This window comes from Gymnoscopelus microlampas (assembly GCF_963454915.1).
Source record: "Gymnoscopelus microlampas genome assembly, chromosome: 7".
NCBI lineage: Eukaryota > Metazoa > Chordata > Actinopteri > Myctophiformes > Myctophidae > Gymnoscopelus > Gymnoscopelus microlampas.
This window is the reverse complement of record NC_139944.1, coordinates 41822494-41839284: the sequence shown is the minus strand read 5'-3', so window position 1 is coordinate 41839284 and position 16791 is coordinate 41822494. Positions and strand designations below refer to the sequence as shown.

General features: G+C 40.5%; 2 protein-coding genes across 2 annotated transcripts in view; both read right to left on the bottom strand.

Moving 5' to 3' along the window:
- dennd6a (DENN/MADD domain containing 6A) overlaps positions 1–16791 on the bottom strand; it is a 252356-nt gene that overhangs the window by 106875 nt on the left and 128690 nt on the right. The gene's annotated exons all lie outside the window — the stretch shown is intronic.
- Positions 7567–16580, bottom strand: slc48a1b (solute carrier family 48 member 1b). The gene is made up of 3 exons (XM_084061562.1): positions 16351–16580; positions 12407–12574; positions 7567–9063 (listed from the first exon to the last, which is right to left on the bottom strand). Exons 1-3 carry the CDS (start codon positions 16478–16480, stop codon positions 8927–8929), a joined length of 435 nt encoding a protein of 144 aa, XP_083917688.1. The 5' UTR covers positions 16481–16580; the 3' UTR covers positions 7567–8926.

The window sequence follows — 16791 nt, the reverse complement described above, 5'->3', positions numbered from 1 at the left end:
GTTGGTACGACGATAGAGCCCAATCAATCGCCGCGTGTACCTGACCTGGTGGGAAAGTGATCCTGCCTTGGACAAATAAATGTCTCTCCACCTTTACGCCCTCGAGGAGGTTCCTTCTGCCCTTTTGGGCTGCTGTCATGGGGCGTCTGCACCCCTCCCCTACCCATCTCTCCGTGGCTCCATACCTCCTGAGGAGCCTAGTGGGACAAAGGCTGACATCTGGGACCCATTTCCCCCCTGGAGAAACCCTTCCTGTGGGGTATCCACTTATAGGGGTTTGTGTGGGGGTGGCGGATGGAAGGTGGTGGGGGGGGGTGGGTGAAGCAGGCGTGCGGCTGGAGAAGGGAGGGGTGGGGTGGGAGGTGTTTCAAGGTGCAGTTTTTTTTTTCTTTTACGGTGTATGGGGTGGGTGTGACAGACAGGGGTGTCGGGGGGGCAGTAGTATAGAGAGACCAGGGACGACGACATTAGGCTCAGAATACAAGAGGCACCGTGGTCAGTGAGAAGAGCTGGAGACCACCTTTAGTGACAGAGAGCAGTTCAAGTATAGTATAGGAAGTTGAGTTTTGATTATCTGTCAGGAATCTGGATGAGAGTTAATCACTTAAAGTTTCTTAAACCCTCTATACTTAGTCAAACTGACCTGAGTTGCAACTGTAGGCCTACTTTACTTGGTACGCTCTTTTTTCCACTCTACACCAAATCTCTTGCTGGGGGTTCACATCACGTGGCAAAATGAGATCAAGTTAGCCCTTTCTTGCGGCACGTCCGATTGATTGACATTTACAAGGCATCAGACAGGGCTACTTTGCTACACGATACCGTACACACATACTGTACACACATGTACAGTATATATGCATTTACACATGTTACTGTACACACGTGTGTGTGCACACATAAACTGAACCCGAACTGTTGTTTGACCCCTGGGAGTTGGTGAGAGAGCTAGGGTCAAAGTAGGCTGCACTAAAAAAATGCAACTAGACATTTTTTATTTTCGTATTCCTTTTCGAGGCAGATTGCTTCAAAAGACTTTCTCCTCTCGTCTGCGTGCTAACCTGTGTTATTCTTGTTTGGCTGTGACTTATCTTCCTATATTAGGCTGTAATTTATCATAATATTTAGTGCTCAAGCTTCCCCCAAACGTCCCTGCTTTCATGTGTAATTTAGCCAATATCCTGCGCTGGCTCTGATTACTGTGTTTAAGTCCTGGGGTCCATCCATGGCACATTACAAACAGTCCCAGTGGAGTTCACAGCTAAAAGCAGGGGAGGGGATACAACATGTTGTACTGCCTGAGAAGAGAAAGAAGTTTAAGCCATTGGTTCTCAAAGTGGGGTCCAGGGACCCCCAGGGGTTCTTAGGTGGGAGGTACCAGGGGTTCCCCGGGAAATAGCGTCACAATCATTTTAACCACTTTAATCATATTTTATACTTTGGCTATTCAAAAATAGCAGATATACAAGCTCATAGTGCGGCACGAGTGCCGCGCTATGAGCTTGTAGATCTGCTATTTTTTGAAAAATCCCTGGCACAAAATATTTTTGACTTGGGGGGTCTGCAGCCAAATACGTATCATTTTGGGGGTCCTTGATATGAAAAAGTTTGAGAACCACAGGTTTAGGCAACAGGTTAGGTTGGTCTGTAATAAACCAAGTCTTCAGTGGTGGACAGTGAGTACAGTAAGTACATTTACTTGAGTACTGTACTTAAGTAAAACAAAATTGAGTATCTGTACTTTACTTGAGTATTTGTATTTTTGGATACATGACTTTCACTCCTCTAAGCTTCAGTCAAATATTGTACTTTTGACTCCACTACATTCCTAGGAAGGTAAAAAAGTGCATTATGAATGAACCACTTAAAGGAGTAGTTAAAAAAGGTACTTATTTTCTATCAATTACACACCCCATGAAGCCTTAAATTCATGGAGATTGTTTTGTTTTTGTCGCATTCCTGAGCCAATAATTTGATGACCGGGTCATCAGTCAATAGGAAACTCAGTAGGAGACTCTTTGAGTGACTCAGCCGATGAGGCCGGTTCTACAAATGCCTTCTAAATCAGTTTTCGTGCCAAGGACCCACAAATTGATATATATATATATATATGGTCGCGGAACACCATCTGAAAATGTTTTGTGCCAGGGACCCCCAGAAGAGAAGATGTATTAAAAAAGTATTCAATATTTTTCAAAAACATTTAAAAATAGCATATGTACAAGGCAAGCTCGCAGTGCGGACAAAGTGACGCACTGTGAGCTTGTATATCTTCTATTTTTGAGAACCACTGTTCTAAACCACTGTTCTAAATCCTAAGAGTTTTCTGAAAAACTTTGGTTTCTATATATATACTGTATAGCTAAAATGACACAGATGCTTTCCCAGTTTTAATGGGTTAAAGGTAATACAATGCTACCATGCGATGAGGTTAAAAATAAAAAGGTGACATGCAAGTCTAGAGTCCATGATGTAATACTGAGTGGACATAATTACTTAAATAAAATCAGGTACGCACACTGCTAGATGTTTGATATGCTCCCACTGTTTATTGCGAGCTCAGTTCGACGTTTTGATCACGTCTGGACTGAAACGTCGTACTGAGCTTGCAATAAAACAGTGGGAACATACCTAGCAGTGTGCAGGACGTATTTTATTTTTGTCGAGCTCTTGTTTGTCCTTGCACCTGGACACTACAGTGGATGTGCATGCACTACTTCTCTCATGCACACACACGAATAAAAGGTGCCAAGTGGAACCAAAACTGGTTCTTCAGAGTGATGCCATAGAAGAGCCGTTTTTGGTTCCAGAAAGAACCTTTCAGGCCATTTATTTGAATGGTTCTTTAAAGAACCCAAACCCCTTAAACCGTATAAACTTCATCAACCGGCTGAAATGTGTTTGTCAAAAATAGCAAGCTCACAGATCTGAGCTGCTATTTCCGATGAATGTCTGTTTATTTTCAGACATTTTACCAGTCTATTAATACATTATTTTGCATTCTGTTTTATTTTCTCTTTCTTTACAGTTTATCTATTCTGATCCAGCACCCGTTGAAATGTTGGGATGTGCGAGCACCTCTTGACTCATACAGTATTACTTGCCTCAACATTGATTTTCAATCCTACTCATAATAAGCATTACAAAGACAATCAACTGACATGTATTTCAACACAGTGAACCCTCCAGCATAACTGTTTATAGCACATCATCACACAGAACTCTTGGTTTCACATCTGACTCAGCATTTTTAAATGTGCAAGGTTCACTTTCTCCAACTGCAACTGCACCATTATCATGCTCAGTGAGTCAGCAGATAAATTGACCATGTGGCCACAAGGTTTGGAAAATACTGAATCGGTGTGAACCCCAGAATTAGCAACGCAAACCACAGGACACCAGGTTTCAGGAATCCCTTCAACTGAATTGATATGGTACATAAAATAGTCGCACACTCAAACCTTGATGGAGGATATTATAGCTATTGCCAATGTTTCGATATAGTGCATCATAGGGATGGGACGATATGAAATTGACATGTCACGATTGTTGTGGCAAAGATAATTGCGATTAACAATATTATCGCGATAATCAAAATATGCTTAAAACTTAAAATGCCACTTTTGTTTGACCAGTTGAACCCCCAACATCCCTATTCTTGGTCGGAATGTTCGCCAAAAATTGCCGATCTACAAGCTCACAACACGTTGTGAGCTTCTGGATCTGCTGTTTTTGGCAAATCGATTTATGTCGTGAAATAAGAGTGTACCAAATGCGCTATTTACAGGTCCGTTTTATCAAGTACAGAGGGTTTAAGTGGTACTGAATTTGCAGCTCAACAAAAGCTAATTCATCCCATAGTGTATGACGTAGAGCAATTTCACGATAAAATGTAATCTCTGCGATTACGATTATTGTGAGCGTTTTTTTTATCACAATAAACGATAAACTATTATCGTCCCATCCCTAGTGTATCTCCTCATCAGGACAAATAATAAGTAGATATATGGATGGATGTCATCCAGCGCTGCACACATCTCTGCTTATTCCTGCTATTTTCACTCATGCACCTACAGTAGTGCAAACCTACAGTAGTACCGCAATGTCTGTATATTAAAATATATTGTTCTTCTGTGTCTGAGAGAAATGCTCCAAGTCAAATTCCTCATCATAGCCAACTTGGCTAATTAACAGACTCTAATTTCATACAAAAAACCCAACCCCATGCCATTAAGAGTTGCTTGTGTTGAACAAAGATCAAAGTGATAACCGCCATCATCATCAGTATTGTAAAAATAACCCACATTTCCGATACCCAGTCTACCATGATCAACCAAATCCTCTCTTGGTAAATGTTTCCATTGTCATCTTTATTTATCCATAGTTCACTGTCACCTAATACAGATTCTCCAAAGCCACAAGTCAAAATATTAGGCTAATTACAAAAATCCCAGATGTCTTTGGAATGAAGTGAGTAATAGGGTCCAATTTTTTGACCCTCACTGAAAACCCATTTTATAGGCCTAAGCCACACATCAAGGTAGTTGATGTAGGCATACTTATGGTGACAATTTCCTTGGATCAACACGGTTATTTAGGTACATCGTGATATTTACCACTCACACACTTCAAACGTTGGTTGTGAGAAGGATATCATAAACCTGGGATCAGTGTGCGATCCACTGTGTCAGAACCAATGACATGTATCAGATCAGGCGTTGGCACGCTGTGTCAGGTACTGTCAAAGTACAGTGAAGCGCAGTGCAGCCCTGCAGAGGTAGTGGAATGCCGTGTTCTTTAGAACTGAGCTATTGCATTAGAAACATCAACAGAATCCTGCAGCCAGCTTCAAAGTGGTGCGCTTTCACATTGAATCAATCCCTTCTTCCATTAGATTAGATGACCTTACCAAAGCTACATTGCACTAACGTTTCTTTATGGTTTCTCTAATCCTTCGCTCTGGTTTTGGTTCCCCCTGTGAAGCCACTTCAAACAGCTGCTGCCATGGCATATCCCTTTGTGCTCTAAAACGGCAAATATGTGTCTCTCCCTAAAATGTTTCAGATGCGAACGTTCCTGCAGTCCCAGGGGCAGAGCAACACACCAACAACACAGAAGAGAGAGAGAGAGAGAGAGAGAGAGAGAGAGAGAGAGAGAGAGAGAGAGAGAGAAAGAGAGAGAGAGAGTATCAGGGGGACAAAAGAGTCAGTGGAGGTCGGACATCTACTGTACTGCTGTCACCCGAAGGAGTTAACAAGGAGGTCTGGCTCTGCCTGCCTGAGGCAGAGAGGACTTCTGGCAGGGCCTGACTTTGAATGAGTGACGAGGGTTGAAGGAGATGACAGTGAGAGAAAGAGAGAGAGAGAGAGAGAGAGAGAGAGAGATGGATAGAGACTAGATAGAGACTGAGAGAGAGATGCTGCAGCAGTAAATCAGTGTGGTAATAATGAGAAATTTGAGGGGGAGGGGATCACAAAGGTTTAGAAACATGTGTTTCAGTTTGTAAATAAAACAGTAAATTGCTATGGATATTGCTTGAATATCTGTGGGCTTTGTACTTCTCTTTGCGGAAGTTCCTCCGAAATCATTCCGAAACAGCCTTCTGAAAATGCCAGAGCATCTTTTTAATGTCAGATAGACCATCTGGTTCTCTACTAATTCAAGATGGTAGCTTTTCATTCTTCTTTTTTTCTTTTTTTTTTTTTTTTGCCACTCTCCTTTTTTTTTGTCAGACCGAAAGCTTTATATTTGCATTATTAAAGCGAATGCTCATTGTTTATGCGTTTTATTCTGAGCCGTCTCATTTCAGAGACATCCGCCAACGTTGTGAATCCAAAGGAGCAATATTGTTCATGTCCACCCATTTTGAACATATGACAAAAAATATTGTATACAGTAAATATATCTATAATAACACTTCAAAGTAAATGTTCCCATGTGTCATATATATAGGTAACCATCAAAGGAAAAGAATAAAAAACAGCTATTAATGCTTCTATTTATATGGCATGTAAGTTTGATGAAAGGCAGGTGGACTGCAGAAAAGTACTTGAACATCAGAATGTAATATATTGAAACATAATGTAATCCTCTAGGCCACATATATTGATATTTTGATACTTCCGAGTTCCGACCTCTGTCGATGAACATTTAACAAACCTTTTTTCACTCTAAAGTGGTTAAATTAATTGGTATACATTTATTTCCTGGTAAATGTTGCACTTTAGTGCTTAAATCAATTTCTTTCTATTCTTTAATATTTGATCCCTTCCTCCCAGTGTCAACCTGTCTGCCAGACTGTCAGTTAGGAGGACTTTCGGTAGATTACTTCCTTCCTTGATTTGGGCAGAAAAGAGTCACATAATTCAATAAAACAGGGACCCCTCCCCCTCTTTACATACCACACAAAAACACACACGTTTTACAGCCCAGTGTATAAAGTTAATAGGACGCATTTGGTTCCAAAGCCCACAGCTTGCTCAGTGGAAAGTAACTTGGATTGTTTTTCAGTTTCTTAATGTTAAACTTTATAATGGCTTGATAAAAAATGTTACTATGGTGATCTAACCACAACATTGCAATTACCTTGATGCAATGCAACTCTGAGGGCTTGCAAACAAGCCCCGTGTAATGTCATTAAGATATAAGTACCACGAAAAATGTCCTTTAAAAGAAGAAATAAAGTTATAAGATGAGGGAAAGCATGAGAAAAAAAAAATAATGATAGTGGTTTATAAAAGGATCAAAGTTAATGTTACCTCTACTAAACAATGAATTCTGGAAGAGTGCCAGCCATACTTTCCATAGTCTACCAAATGTAGCCTACATTATAGTTTCCTCCCAACATCAGAATGTTTTCTAAAAACTGACGCAATATTTTCATACCCACAGTGTCTTCTAACGGAATCTCTCAAACGAAAAAAAACGAGATCTAATGCAACAAATATTCATATATGCGGACATAATTCAGCCACATATTTTTCGCATCAACTTCAAAGTCCTTCCATCAGGCAGCTGCCTTAACAAAATCATACACCAAAAACTCGCTGCACCCCCACATTCTCTTTGAGGGACAGAATAAAAATGTGGACGGATTGAATAATTGACAAACTTCAAAGTGCAGGTTATTGCCCGGCATTTACTGTTATGACTGCAATGCTATGGGGTGTTTTTCCTTTAAAAAACGTATGCCGGGTGGCTGGGAAAGTGGCTTCCTACCCTCCCAGTGCAAATCCCTCTCTAATGCCCAACACTGACCCTCTTCACCCAAGCTTAGTAGGAATGAAAATGTATCACACCTTCAAAACACTATCTGTTCCCTTGGTAGTTTCTCATAATATGGCAAAGCAGTAGGCATTAGAATGGAAAATATAGTCATTTATAGTCTGGGATTGATGTGGGACCATCAGTGACATCATAAATTAGGCCATGGATGTATTTAAAGTTTTTTAACCAAGGAGAAATGGCTCTAAAACTGAAAATAGTTTAGTTATTACCCTTTATTTTGTCTGTTTTTAGACTGCCTTGCGATAATATGCAACCAATACACAGGCTTGTCATAAAAGGTATTTTTATTATCATGGCTCTCAGACACATACCTGTAAGAACACACACATTCATACATTCACTCACTCAAGTATTTATGGGGATATACACAGTGCTGTACGTCATTATTTTACATGATAGATATGGTAGCACAGGAAAGAAAAACAAACATTTAAAAGGAACGCTATTAAATTAATCTCCTTAGGCAACATTGTAATTATCACAAATGGTTTGGATCAGGAGAAAACGACAAGAAAAGGTCATGATTCCCTTTTAACATGCACATCATTAAGAAGCACTGCTGTTGTTTGTAACCCAAGATACACTTTGATGGACACAAACAAGGGTTGATTTTCACACGGACATCAATGCCCATCATTTTCTTCAACATTGTGTATAACTGATGCAAAAAATAATAATAACAAGAACATGTACTATATCTGTAAAATGCCCATTCAAACGAGTATGTGTTGTAAAAAGTGCAGGTGGATTTGATTTGGATCTGTAGCTCAAAGCTCTTTCAGACTGAGGTTAAACAACCTTGAGTGACCTTCTCTCTTTCACCTGGTTTACTCAATGATCAAGAAAATGAGTTTAGTTGGAAACATAAGTTTAAGAAACATACATTATTGTAGTAGGGTAATTATCACCTTGGTTCAAAGTTTACCAGCATATTTCCCTTGGTAAAATATAACTCAAGTGATTGAAAAAGAAAGCATTATTTTGTGGAACTTTTATGTGTCATATGAAAGTAAATGTAATAATAATGTTAGTAGTACTAATATTAATTGATACAATCAGAAACATCAACTCTTTTTAAAGCATCAAGCCATTAGACGTACTGTACCACATCATTGGTAAAGTGACACCATCTTGTGACCACAGTGTGAAACTGCAGTGTCCATCTTACATATCCTTAAACTCTGAAAAATGCCCTCAACACAAAGTGGAATACTATCTAAGTATGTAAAAGAAATCATGGTAAGGGTATAGTAGTTATGCCTGAATGACAACACATCAAACTCGAGAATCCATCAAATGTATATGATTACATAAGAGATAAAAATCCATAAAAGATCATTAAAAACAGGGCTGGACTTGTCTGTAAATTGTCCCGACAAGCGAAAGATAAACCCTGCGCACACACTAAAACAAATCCTGGGCAGGAAGGAAGGCAAGTGCATGCCTGAGGTCGGGGTACGACCCATTGCACCCTTTCTTTGTGCCTCACCTGCTATTGCCCTTTAGTTTGTTCATGTCCACACCACAATATAGATCATCATTGGCCCTAGAACACGCACAGAAACCCTCAGGATACCCTGTTCAATGAGCTGTCTGTAGACCTGGCCCTGTGCCAGAATGGTACACTATCATCATGCCTTTAGAAGTCGCTGAGGATGCTGATGTCGGCGAACTCTTTGCGATAGCGGTGTGAGTAAAGAGCCAGAATGAAGGCCCACTTCAGGCTCATGAAGCTCCACACACAGGATAGGTAGAGGCTCCGAGGGTTTGTCAGGCCTGCGGGGTGGGGCAGACATAAGATTATTCGTCATTGCACCGGTCACCTGTCAGCAAACCATCTTCACACATGTCTATGTAAGACAGATCCAGGGCCATAGCTGGGAGAGCAATAATAAACACTTAGGACACTCCAACCCAACTATTCTATTGCCCCTCCACTCCATTCAACCTCTGTACCAACTGCCTGTGTTCATTATTCTCTGGGTTTCTTTCTAGTCTCCCCTGCCAAAATGATTAAAACGATGAAACGTTTTCTCTATGGAGATCTTATAACTTAGAAATGTGTGACTCAATACAAAACAATGCTGACAAAAAAAGCACCATTTGATTCATGAGTTCAATAAGTTAGATGAAGATCCAGATGGGATCGAAAAATTTAACTGAGCTTGCAATAAACAGTGGGAGCATATCTAGCAGTGTGCACTTTTTTTTATTTTAGTTATATGGACAAACAATATTACATGGATTCTAGACTTTATGCGTGTCACGTCTCTTTAACACAAGAATGCACACACTCAGCCAAGATCTCTCATCTTAATCTTTATGCTTTTTTTGTTGCCGTCTTCATCTCCATTTATGTTCTTTGTCTTTGATACAGAAAATAGCTTAGAGTATTGATTTGACTCCATTCGATCTTCTACTGTGAGAATAACTACGTCAGCATGTAAAACCTCTCTGCTTCTTCTTTCGGCTAATTCCCATCGGGGTCACCACAGTGGATCATCTGTTTCCATCCGTTTCCGTTCTATGCATCTTCCTCTGTCACTCCAGCCACCCACATGTCCTCTCTCACTGAATCCATAAACCTCCTCTTCTCCTCCATATTCAGCATCCTTCTCCCAATGTACACCTCATCCGTCCTCTGCACATGTCCAAACCATCTCAACCTCGCCTTTGTATCCCAAAACCTTCTAACCTGGGCTGATCCTCTAATGCAGGGGCCTTCAACGTTTTCAGGCCAAGGACCCCCTAGCTGAGAGAGAGATGAAGCATGGTACCCCTCTGTCACAAATCACTCCTGACACTTTCCTCCATCCATTCCACCCTGCCAGTACGCTCTTCTTCACCTCTCTTCCACACTCCCCACCGACCCTTTGGATAGTTGACCGTAGGGATTTAAACTCCTTCATCTTCTCTCCTTGCATCCTCATTGTTTCACTGTCCTTTCAAGTTCTTACTCCTCCTTACTTTCATTCCTCTTCTCTCTAAAGCATGCCTCCACCTTACCAGACTCTCTTCAACCTGTTCCCTCCTCTCGCTACATATAACAATGTCATCCGTGAACATCATAGTCCACAGTGCCTCCTCCTGCCTGACTTCATCTGTCAACCTGTTCATTACCAATTCAAACAAGAAAGGGCTCTGAGCCGATCCTTGGTGTAGGCCCACACCCAGAATAAACAGCAGAGTGTGACAGAAGAGAATTTAGAGAGACAGCAGCTCAGAGTGTGTTTAAGTTATTGGCTAAAGCTACTGTAAAACCAGTATTAAATGCCAGTTAGAAAAAGGAGAGGCAGGCAGCGGCTAATTCTCAAAGTTAACAGGTAAATATAGGTAGTAGTTAACTAAAGAGTTAACTTAACACAGCAAAACTAGTTTGCGCCACAACCTCTCTGCAAACCTGGTTTATAACAGACCAACCTATGCTGTTGCCTAATTCTATTTATTTCCCAGGCAGTACATCATACATATCACAGAGGAGATTGTGTACACATCTTGTACCTGTATTTAGGCCAGGTGCTGGACATCAAGGCAAAAATCAAGGAGAAGAAGGTAAAACATCCGCACACTGGTTTAAAGCTCCCAAAACTTATTTTATTTAATGCCACAACGCTTCGACCTTATAGGTCTTCATCAGGCAAATTTGCCTGACGAACCAGTGTGTGGATGTTTTACCATCGTCTCCAGTACACGTATCCTCTGCTTAGCTGTGAACTCCACTGGGACTGTTTGTAATGTGCCATGGATGGACCCCAGGACTTAAACACAGTAATCAGAGCCAGTGCAGGATATTGGCTAAATTACACATGAAAGCAGGGACGTATGGGGGAAGCATGAAACTGGTAATCACATGCTGCGCTGCCAACATTTCACTACATGCATTGCTGTTATTATCAGGGCATTTCCCCTGGTGGAGATTTGCGCTCTACTGCACTCATATTTCCAGTTCTCTCTCGTCTTTGTCACCTTCTCTCTAGTTCGTCTTCTCCTCCTGGAGGTTCCATTTCCAAAAGTGAGCTGTGTTTCAATACAATATTCCTGGCTAAGTGTCGAAGTGTCTTTGAGCAAGACACCAAACCCCTAACTGCTCTTGATGAGCAGGTTGGTGCCTTGCATGGTTTTCTCCCCCATCGGTGTGAATGTGGGTGAATGTGAAGTACATTGTAAAGCGCCTGGGGTCGGAAAAACTAGAAAGGCGCTATATAAATGCAGTCCATTTAGCATTCCTTCTGTCCCAGAAACTAAACACTGCTAAATTCAACAATGAACAGCTAAAACATTTCCCAGGCAGTTCATATACAATGTTTTATATTGGACACACTTTTCATACAAGCCAAGTCATTTGCATGCATGTGATTCTCCTTCTGCTAAAGGCCAGACCGCAACAATGCAACTAGTCGCAACTCCTTGCAACAAAACCGTTTTAAGGCCAGTCCACACCAATGCAACTCCTTGCAACTGCCATTGGGGATAATGGTTGCAAGCAGTTGCATGTTGCAAGGAGTTGCATTGGTGTGGACTGGCCTTAAGCCTGTGGTCTTTTTTTCTCTCTAGACAGATGCATTAACTTAGCCTTAGGTCACATCGATAATTCTCCCAAAATACTGAAATATCATGCAAAGCGATGGTTAAGGATTAATTGAAAGTGTATACGAGTCACTGCGCTGCCCTTATTGATCCAATAAGCTCTTTCAGGGCTTCAAAGTAAACAACAGAGGGACAAGCATAGACACTTGCCACAGCACACAATATGCCTGGTAGTAGTAGGTTAGACTTGTTGCACAGCATACCTTTCTAACAATTCAATGTTGCACGTCTTTAGAGTCAAACAAACCTTGACTCTAATGAAAAGTGATAATCATTTTATATTTTACTACATCAGTACTTTGTGCATACTCATAATAAAGAGACAAATTCTATACCCTAATAATGTACTATATTGTTTTAATTGAATGTTTTCCCCCCCACAAATTTTAAATAGCAGATCTACAAGCTCATAATTGTGAACTTGTAGATTAGCTATTGTAACTGAATTAAGCAAATCTACACGGTACACACAATGGAGAACAAAGTACAAGGCCATGCAGTAAAGGCCTGTGAAGATTGGTACTGTACTCACTCTCCTTGTTGGCAATGGCAACGGCCAGGAAGGTGAAGAACGCTACGACAGCCAACAGTGAGAAGAAAATCCCAATGAAGAGGAAGAACTTGAGGCCCTTCAGCCAAGTCCTCCAGTAGTCCTGCAGGTACATGATGTGGGTGATCAAAGCCCAGAGCGCCAACACACCTGAGGAGAAAGCGAACGCACACACACACACACACACACACACAATATACAGCATAAGTGCTTAGGCAGAATTAGGCTTTCCGTCATGTTCAATACACTTGCAGTAGATATTGGCCTATCCTGCACACTGACTTACCTGATGTGGTGTGTGTGATTGATTGATTGATTGAATACTTTATTAACAGTTTGCAAATAGTATAGTGGTACGATTATACAATATAAATAGGGCACTTGCACTAGCCTTGATGACCTTGCAGGCTTATACAAAGGCTAAAATGTAACTTAGCCCATTGAGACCTGAAGCCGATTCTACATGTCTCCTAAATCTCAACAGTATTCTGAAAAACGTTTGTTTCTATATCAGTGGTGCTCAATCTTCTTCATGTCAAGGACCCCCAAAATTATATGTATTTGGCCGCCGACCCCCATCAAAATATGTTGTTCCAGGGACCCCCCAGAAGCAAAAATTTGAGTTCAAAATGTTCGCTTTAAAAATATATATATATATATTCACAGATTTGCACACATTCTCATGATTTTTCAAAAATAGCAGATCTACAAGCTCGTAGCGCGGCACTCGGTGCCGCGCTATGAGCTTGTATATCTGCTATTTTTGAATAGCCCAAAGTGTAAAATAATGCTTTTTAGTTCAAATCTAAAAATGACACAGTTCCAGGTCTTAATGGGTTGGATAGCATGTTATGTAGACAGATGCCAGGTCATTGCTGACCTGGCATCCTATAGTGTGTATAGTTTCAATGTACAGATTATTGATTCTTTTGGATATTCTACGGTTAGACTGATGATAGGTTCTTGGTTTACTTATGTTTTAGTTTATTAGTAGATTACCATTTCTACAAATTTGATGTATTACCTTGCGTTGTCCTTGCTTACTGTAAATCGGTCTGGATTAAGAGCGTCTGCCCAAATTGTAATTGTAATTGGTGCTAAAAGGAGAACACAAAAAGCCCTAAGGGCTTGTTTCGATTGTGGTCCTGTGTATTCAATTCATCGAGACATTTAAAGACATAAAATATAAATATATATAAAACATATATGTACAGTAAAGGGGTGGGTCATTTCTGGTGTTAACTAGGACCAGTTACACATTGCAGACAGGTGCCTTTTTTTGCAGTTTTGAAGGAGGTTAAGGAGGGTCACACTTTATGATGTCTGTTGGTAGGGCCTTCCACATTTTGGTGGCATAGCAGTAGAACGAATTTAACCCCATTAAATTTGTTTGTGCTGAATCTGGTGTGAACGAGATCAGTGTGTGTGTGTGTGTGTGTGTGTGTGTGTGTGTGTGTGTGTGTGTGTGTGTGTGTGTGTGTGTGTGTGTGTGTGTGTGTGTGTGTGTGTGTGTGTGTGTGTGTGTGTGTGTGTGTGTGCGTGTGTGTGTGTTGCAAGGCTACACAAATCCTGACAAAGCATGTTGCCGAGTGCTGAGTCAATGGCTCACGCTTTGTTTGCCACAAGTTCTCCTTTTGCTAGTAGTTTTGTGAATGACATGGCACATTTACTGTTCCAACACCTCATCTTCCTTCTCCTGTCTCATCAAAGAAGCCGCAGAAGCCACTTACACTGCAGGATGACTGCCCACTGTTCTCAGAACATAAACAAACGTAAAATAAAAAACTGTAGAATGTATTTGGATGTCGTAAGGTTTCTCTTAGTAATGCAGCAAGGTGTCAGGGTGTTAAAATAAAACAACAACTGTACTTCCTTATTTTCATTAATCACCCGATGCTGACCTTGCCTCAGTAATACCCCCTTTACCAAATCAAATGCAGAGTCCTTTGTTCCTGAGGAAATAACAATAATCAGCTGTTGAAGACCCAAGTGTCGAAACGCGTCGGTCAGCTGTTGCCTTGCTCAATAAATCTATATTTCTTTCACCTGAAGACAGAGTGCCTCAGTACCTGTTTCCCCTACATTCTGCCTCACCACAAGCAGAACTTTGGGTTCCTTTGCTTCTATGTATACCTATCTGTTCCATGGAAGAGCACCTGTTTGCAAAAGCCACTGTGACTGAAGCCAGGCAGCGCTTCCTTCTTCCGTTTTAAACAATAAACAGCTGTCAGTACTGCTGCAACCCCCAGACATATTAGAACATCAGTTTCCTGAACAAACCTTGGCCACATGATGAAACTGCGGTAGCCAGCATCAAACAAATGTTGTCATACAATCCATTCTGGAACTATTGTTTAGAAGTAATGTTATTTGGCTACAGGTTGCCCAATGTATGTAGATAATTAAATTCAGAGTGTCTGTCTGTCTGTCTGTCTGTCTGTCTGTCTGTGTATTTTTGACATTTTTTATAATGGGTGGACAATGACATTAGATGCAGCCTAGTAAAATAGCCAGCAGATAGGCTATAATGACTGCTTTCAGTTTTTAATTGACAGATTGGTAGTTAATTACACCTTAAGGTGTTATAAGCAAACATGATAAACAAATATGACCAATCCCGTAAAAGAGTAGAGGTTGCAAAATTATAAACTCACTAACCTCAAGGTAGCCACTGGTTCAAAGTTCACATCCAATAAATGCATTAGACCTACTTTAGACCTATTACATAACTGCAGTGCAGGGTAAACTGAAGTCACACAATGACCATTAAAATCAGGATGTTCAGTGTCCGTTATGCCAGAAATGTAGGGTGCTGCTGACTCCATATTTATAGATGAGTTAGAAGATGTTAGTTTTAAATTCGGATACAGGACAGGTGGGCACTAGGGACATCTGGACACCTCGATGTAAAATTGGCTATTTTGTCCAAAATGTTAAAAAGCTTAATATTGTAAAATCTTAAGTAATGTAAAAAGTATATATGATGTGAACATGCAGGTTCATCATTATCAGACTTAATGTTATCCTTCAACTTCTTGTTTATGCCTCAAAATGACTGGATATACAGGTTTTGTAGCAATCTGTAGCAATTGTAGAAATGTAAGACCTTAATTGTCGAATGTTTAAGCATGTTGTTCTAATCATGTATACTTTACTTATTTTATGTTTTAACGTTTTGGAATAGCCCATTTAAAAGGCCAGTCCACACACCAATGCAACTACTATTAGCAAGCATTATCCCCAATGGCAGTTGCATTGCATTGGTGTGGACTGGCCTTAAAACTTTAGATTTATTTGGCTATTCAAAAATAGCAGATCTACAAGCTCATAGCAGTGCCGCGCTATGAGCTTGTAGATCTGCTATTTTTGAAAAATCTTGAAAAAATTTATTTTAGATGTATTTTCAAAAAACTGTTAGGATTTAGAAAACATTTTTAAGAATCGGACTCAGGCCTTAATGGGTTAACACAGAGGTGCCCACTAGGTGCCCACAGCCCACCTATCCTGTTACCTTTCAGTGCCCGTTATTCCAGACATGTAGGGTGCTGCTGTGCTGACACCATATGTATAAGAGTGTTAGTTTTAAATTCACTGCAGCAGTAGTAGGGTTCATCTGGGGTAACCTTTCGTGCAATCAACCTTGAATAAGGTTACAAGTATAACAGTTTCGGTTTGCATTATATCATGACCTTATGTGACATAGTATTGGATCAACTTAAGACTATAATATATGTATTTTTATCGAGTCTGACTTTTGCTAGACTCGATAGAATACATCTATGATAGTCTTCTTGATCCAAGGCTAATAATCATGACCTGGGTTTCCACCTCAATATGTTGATCTCGTCTGATCTGATCAGTAGCAATATGTGTCTTTAAACGCCAAAGGACACAGTGTTACGACTATATTGCATTGTTTACTTCACCTGATAGTCCTCCCATCGCTGCGGTCCATGGCTGTTTGTAGGCGACGTTCCAGACCAGAAAGGCAGAGAAGCCGAAGAGGATGCCGATCGACGCATAAGCGATACTAATGTAGGTTTTATTCACCCCCATTGTTGTTGTCACACCACCTGGAACAAGGTGTTGTTGACTATAATGGACGAGACGATGTAGCTGCTGGTTCAGACACTAGCTGTTCTATCAGCGCAACCACTGTTCAAGTGTTGCCATATTTCGTGAGAGAAATAAGGAACCGGGTCTAGGAAAACAAGACCAAAAGACATTGTGAGATTGTAGATCTGCTATTTTCAAAAACTCTTGCAATAAAATGTGGAATATTTGGAATATGTAGTAGGAATATTGAAACATTCTTACACCATAAATAAATGCTCCCCGGCACAAAACATTTTCATGAAAATATTTGA

Bases quoted from the DNA above. Each gene is read 5' to 3' on its own strand.
- slc48a1b (XM_084061562.1), bottom strand. From the start codon at position 16,480: ATGGGGGTGAATAAAACCTACATTAGTATCGCTTATGCGTCGATCGGC. The intron at 12,575-16,350 runs GTGAAGTAAACA...CTTTCTCCTCAG, and splicing joins AGCGATGGGAGGACTATCAG to GTGTGTTGGCGCTCTGGGCT. The intron at 9,064-12,406 runs GTGAGTACAGTA...CCCACCCCGCAG, and splicing joins TGCCATTGCCAACAAGGAGA to GCCTGACAAACCCTCGGAGC.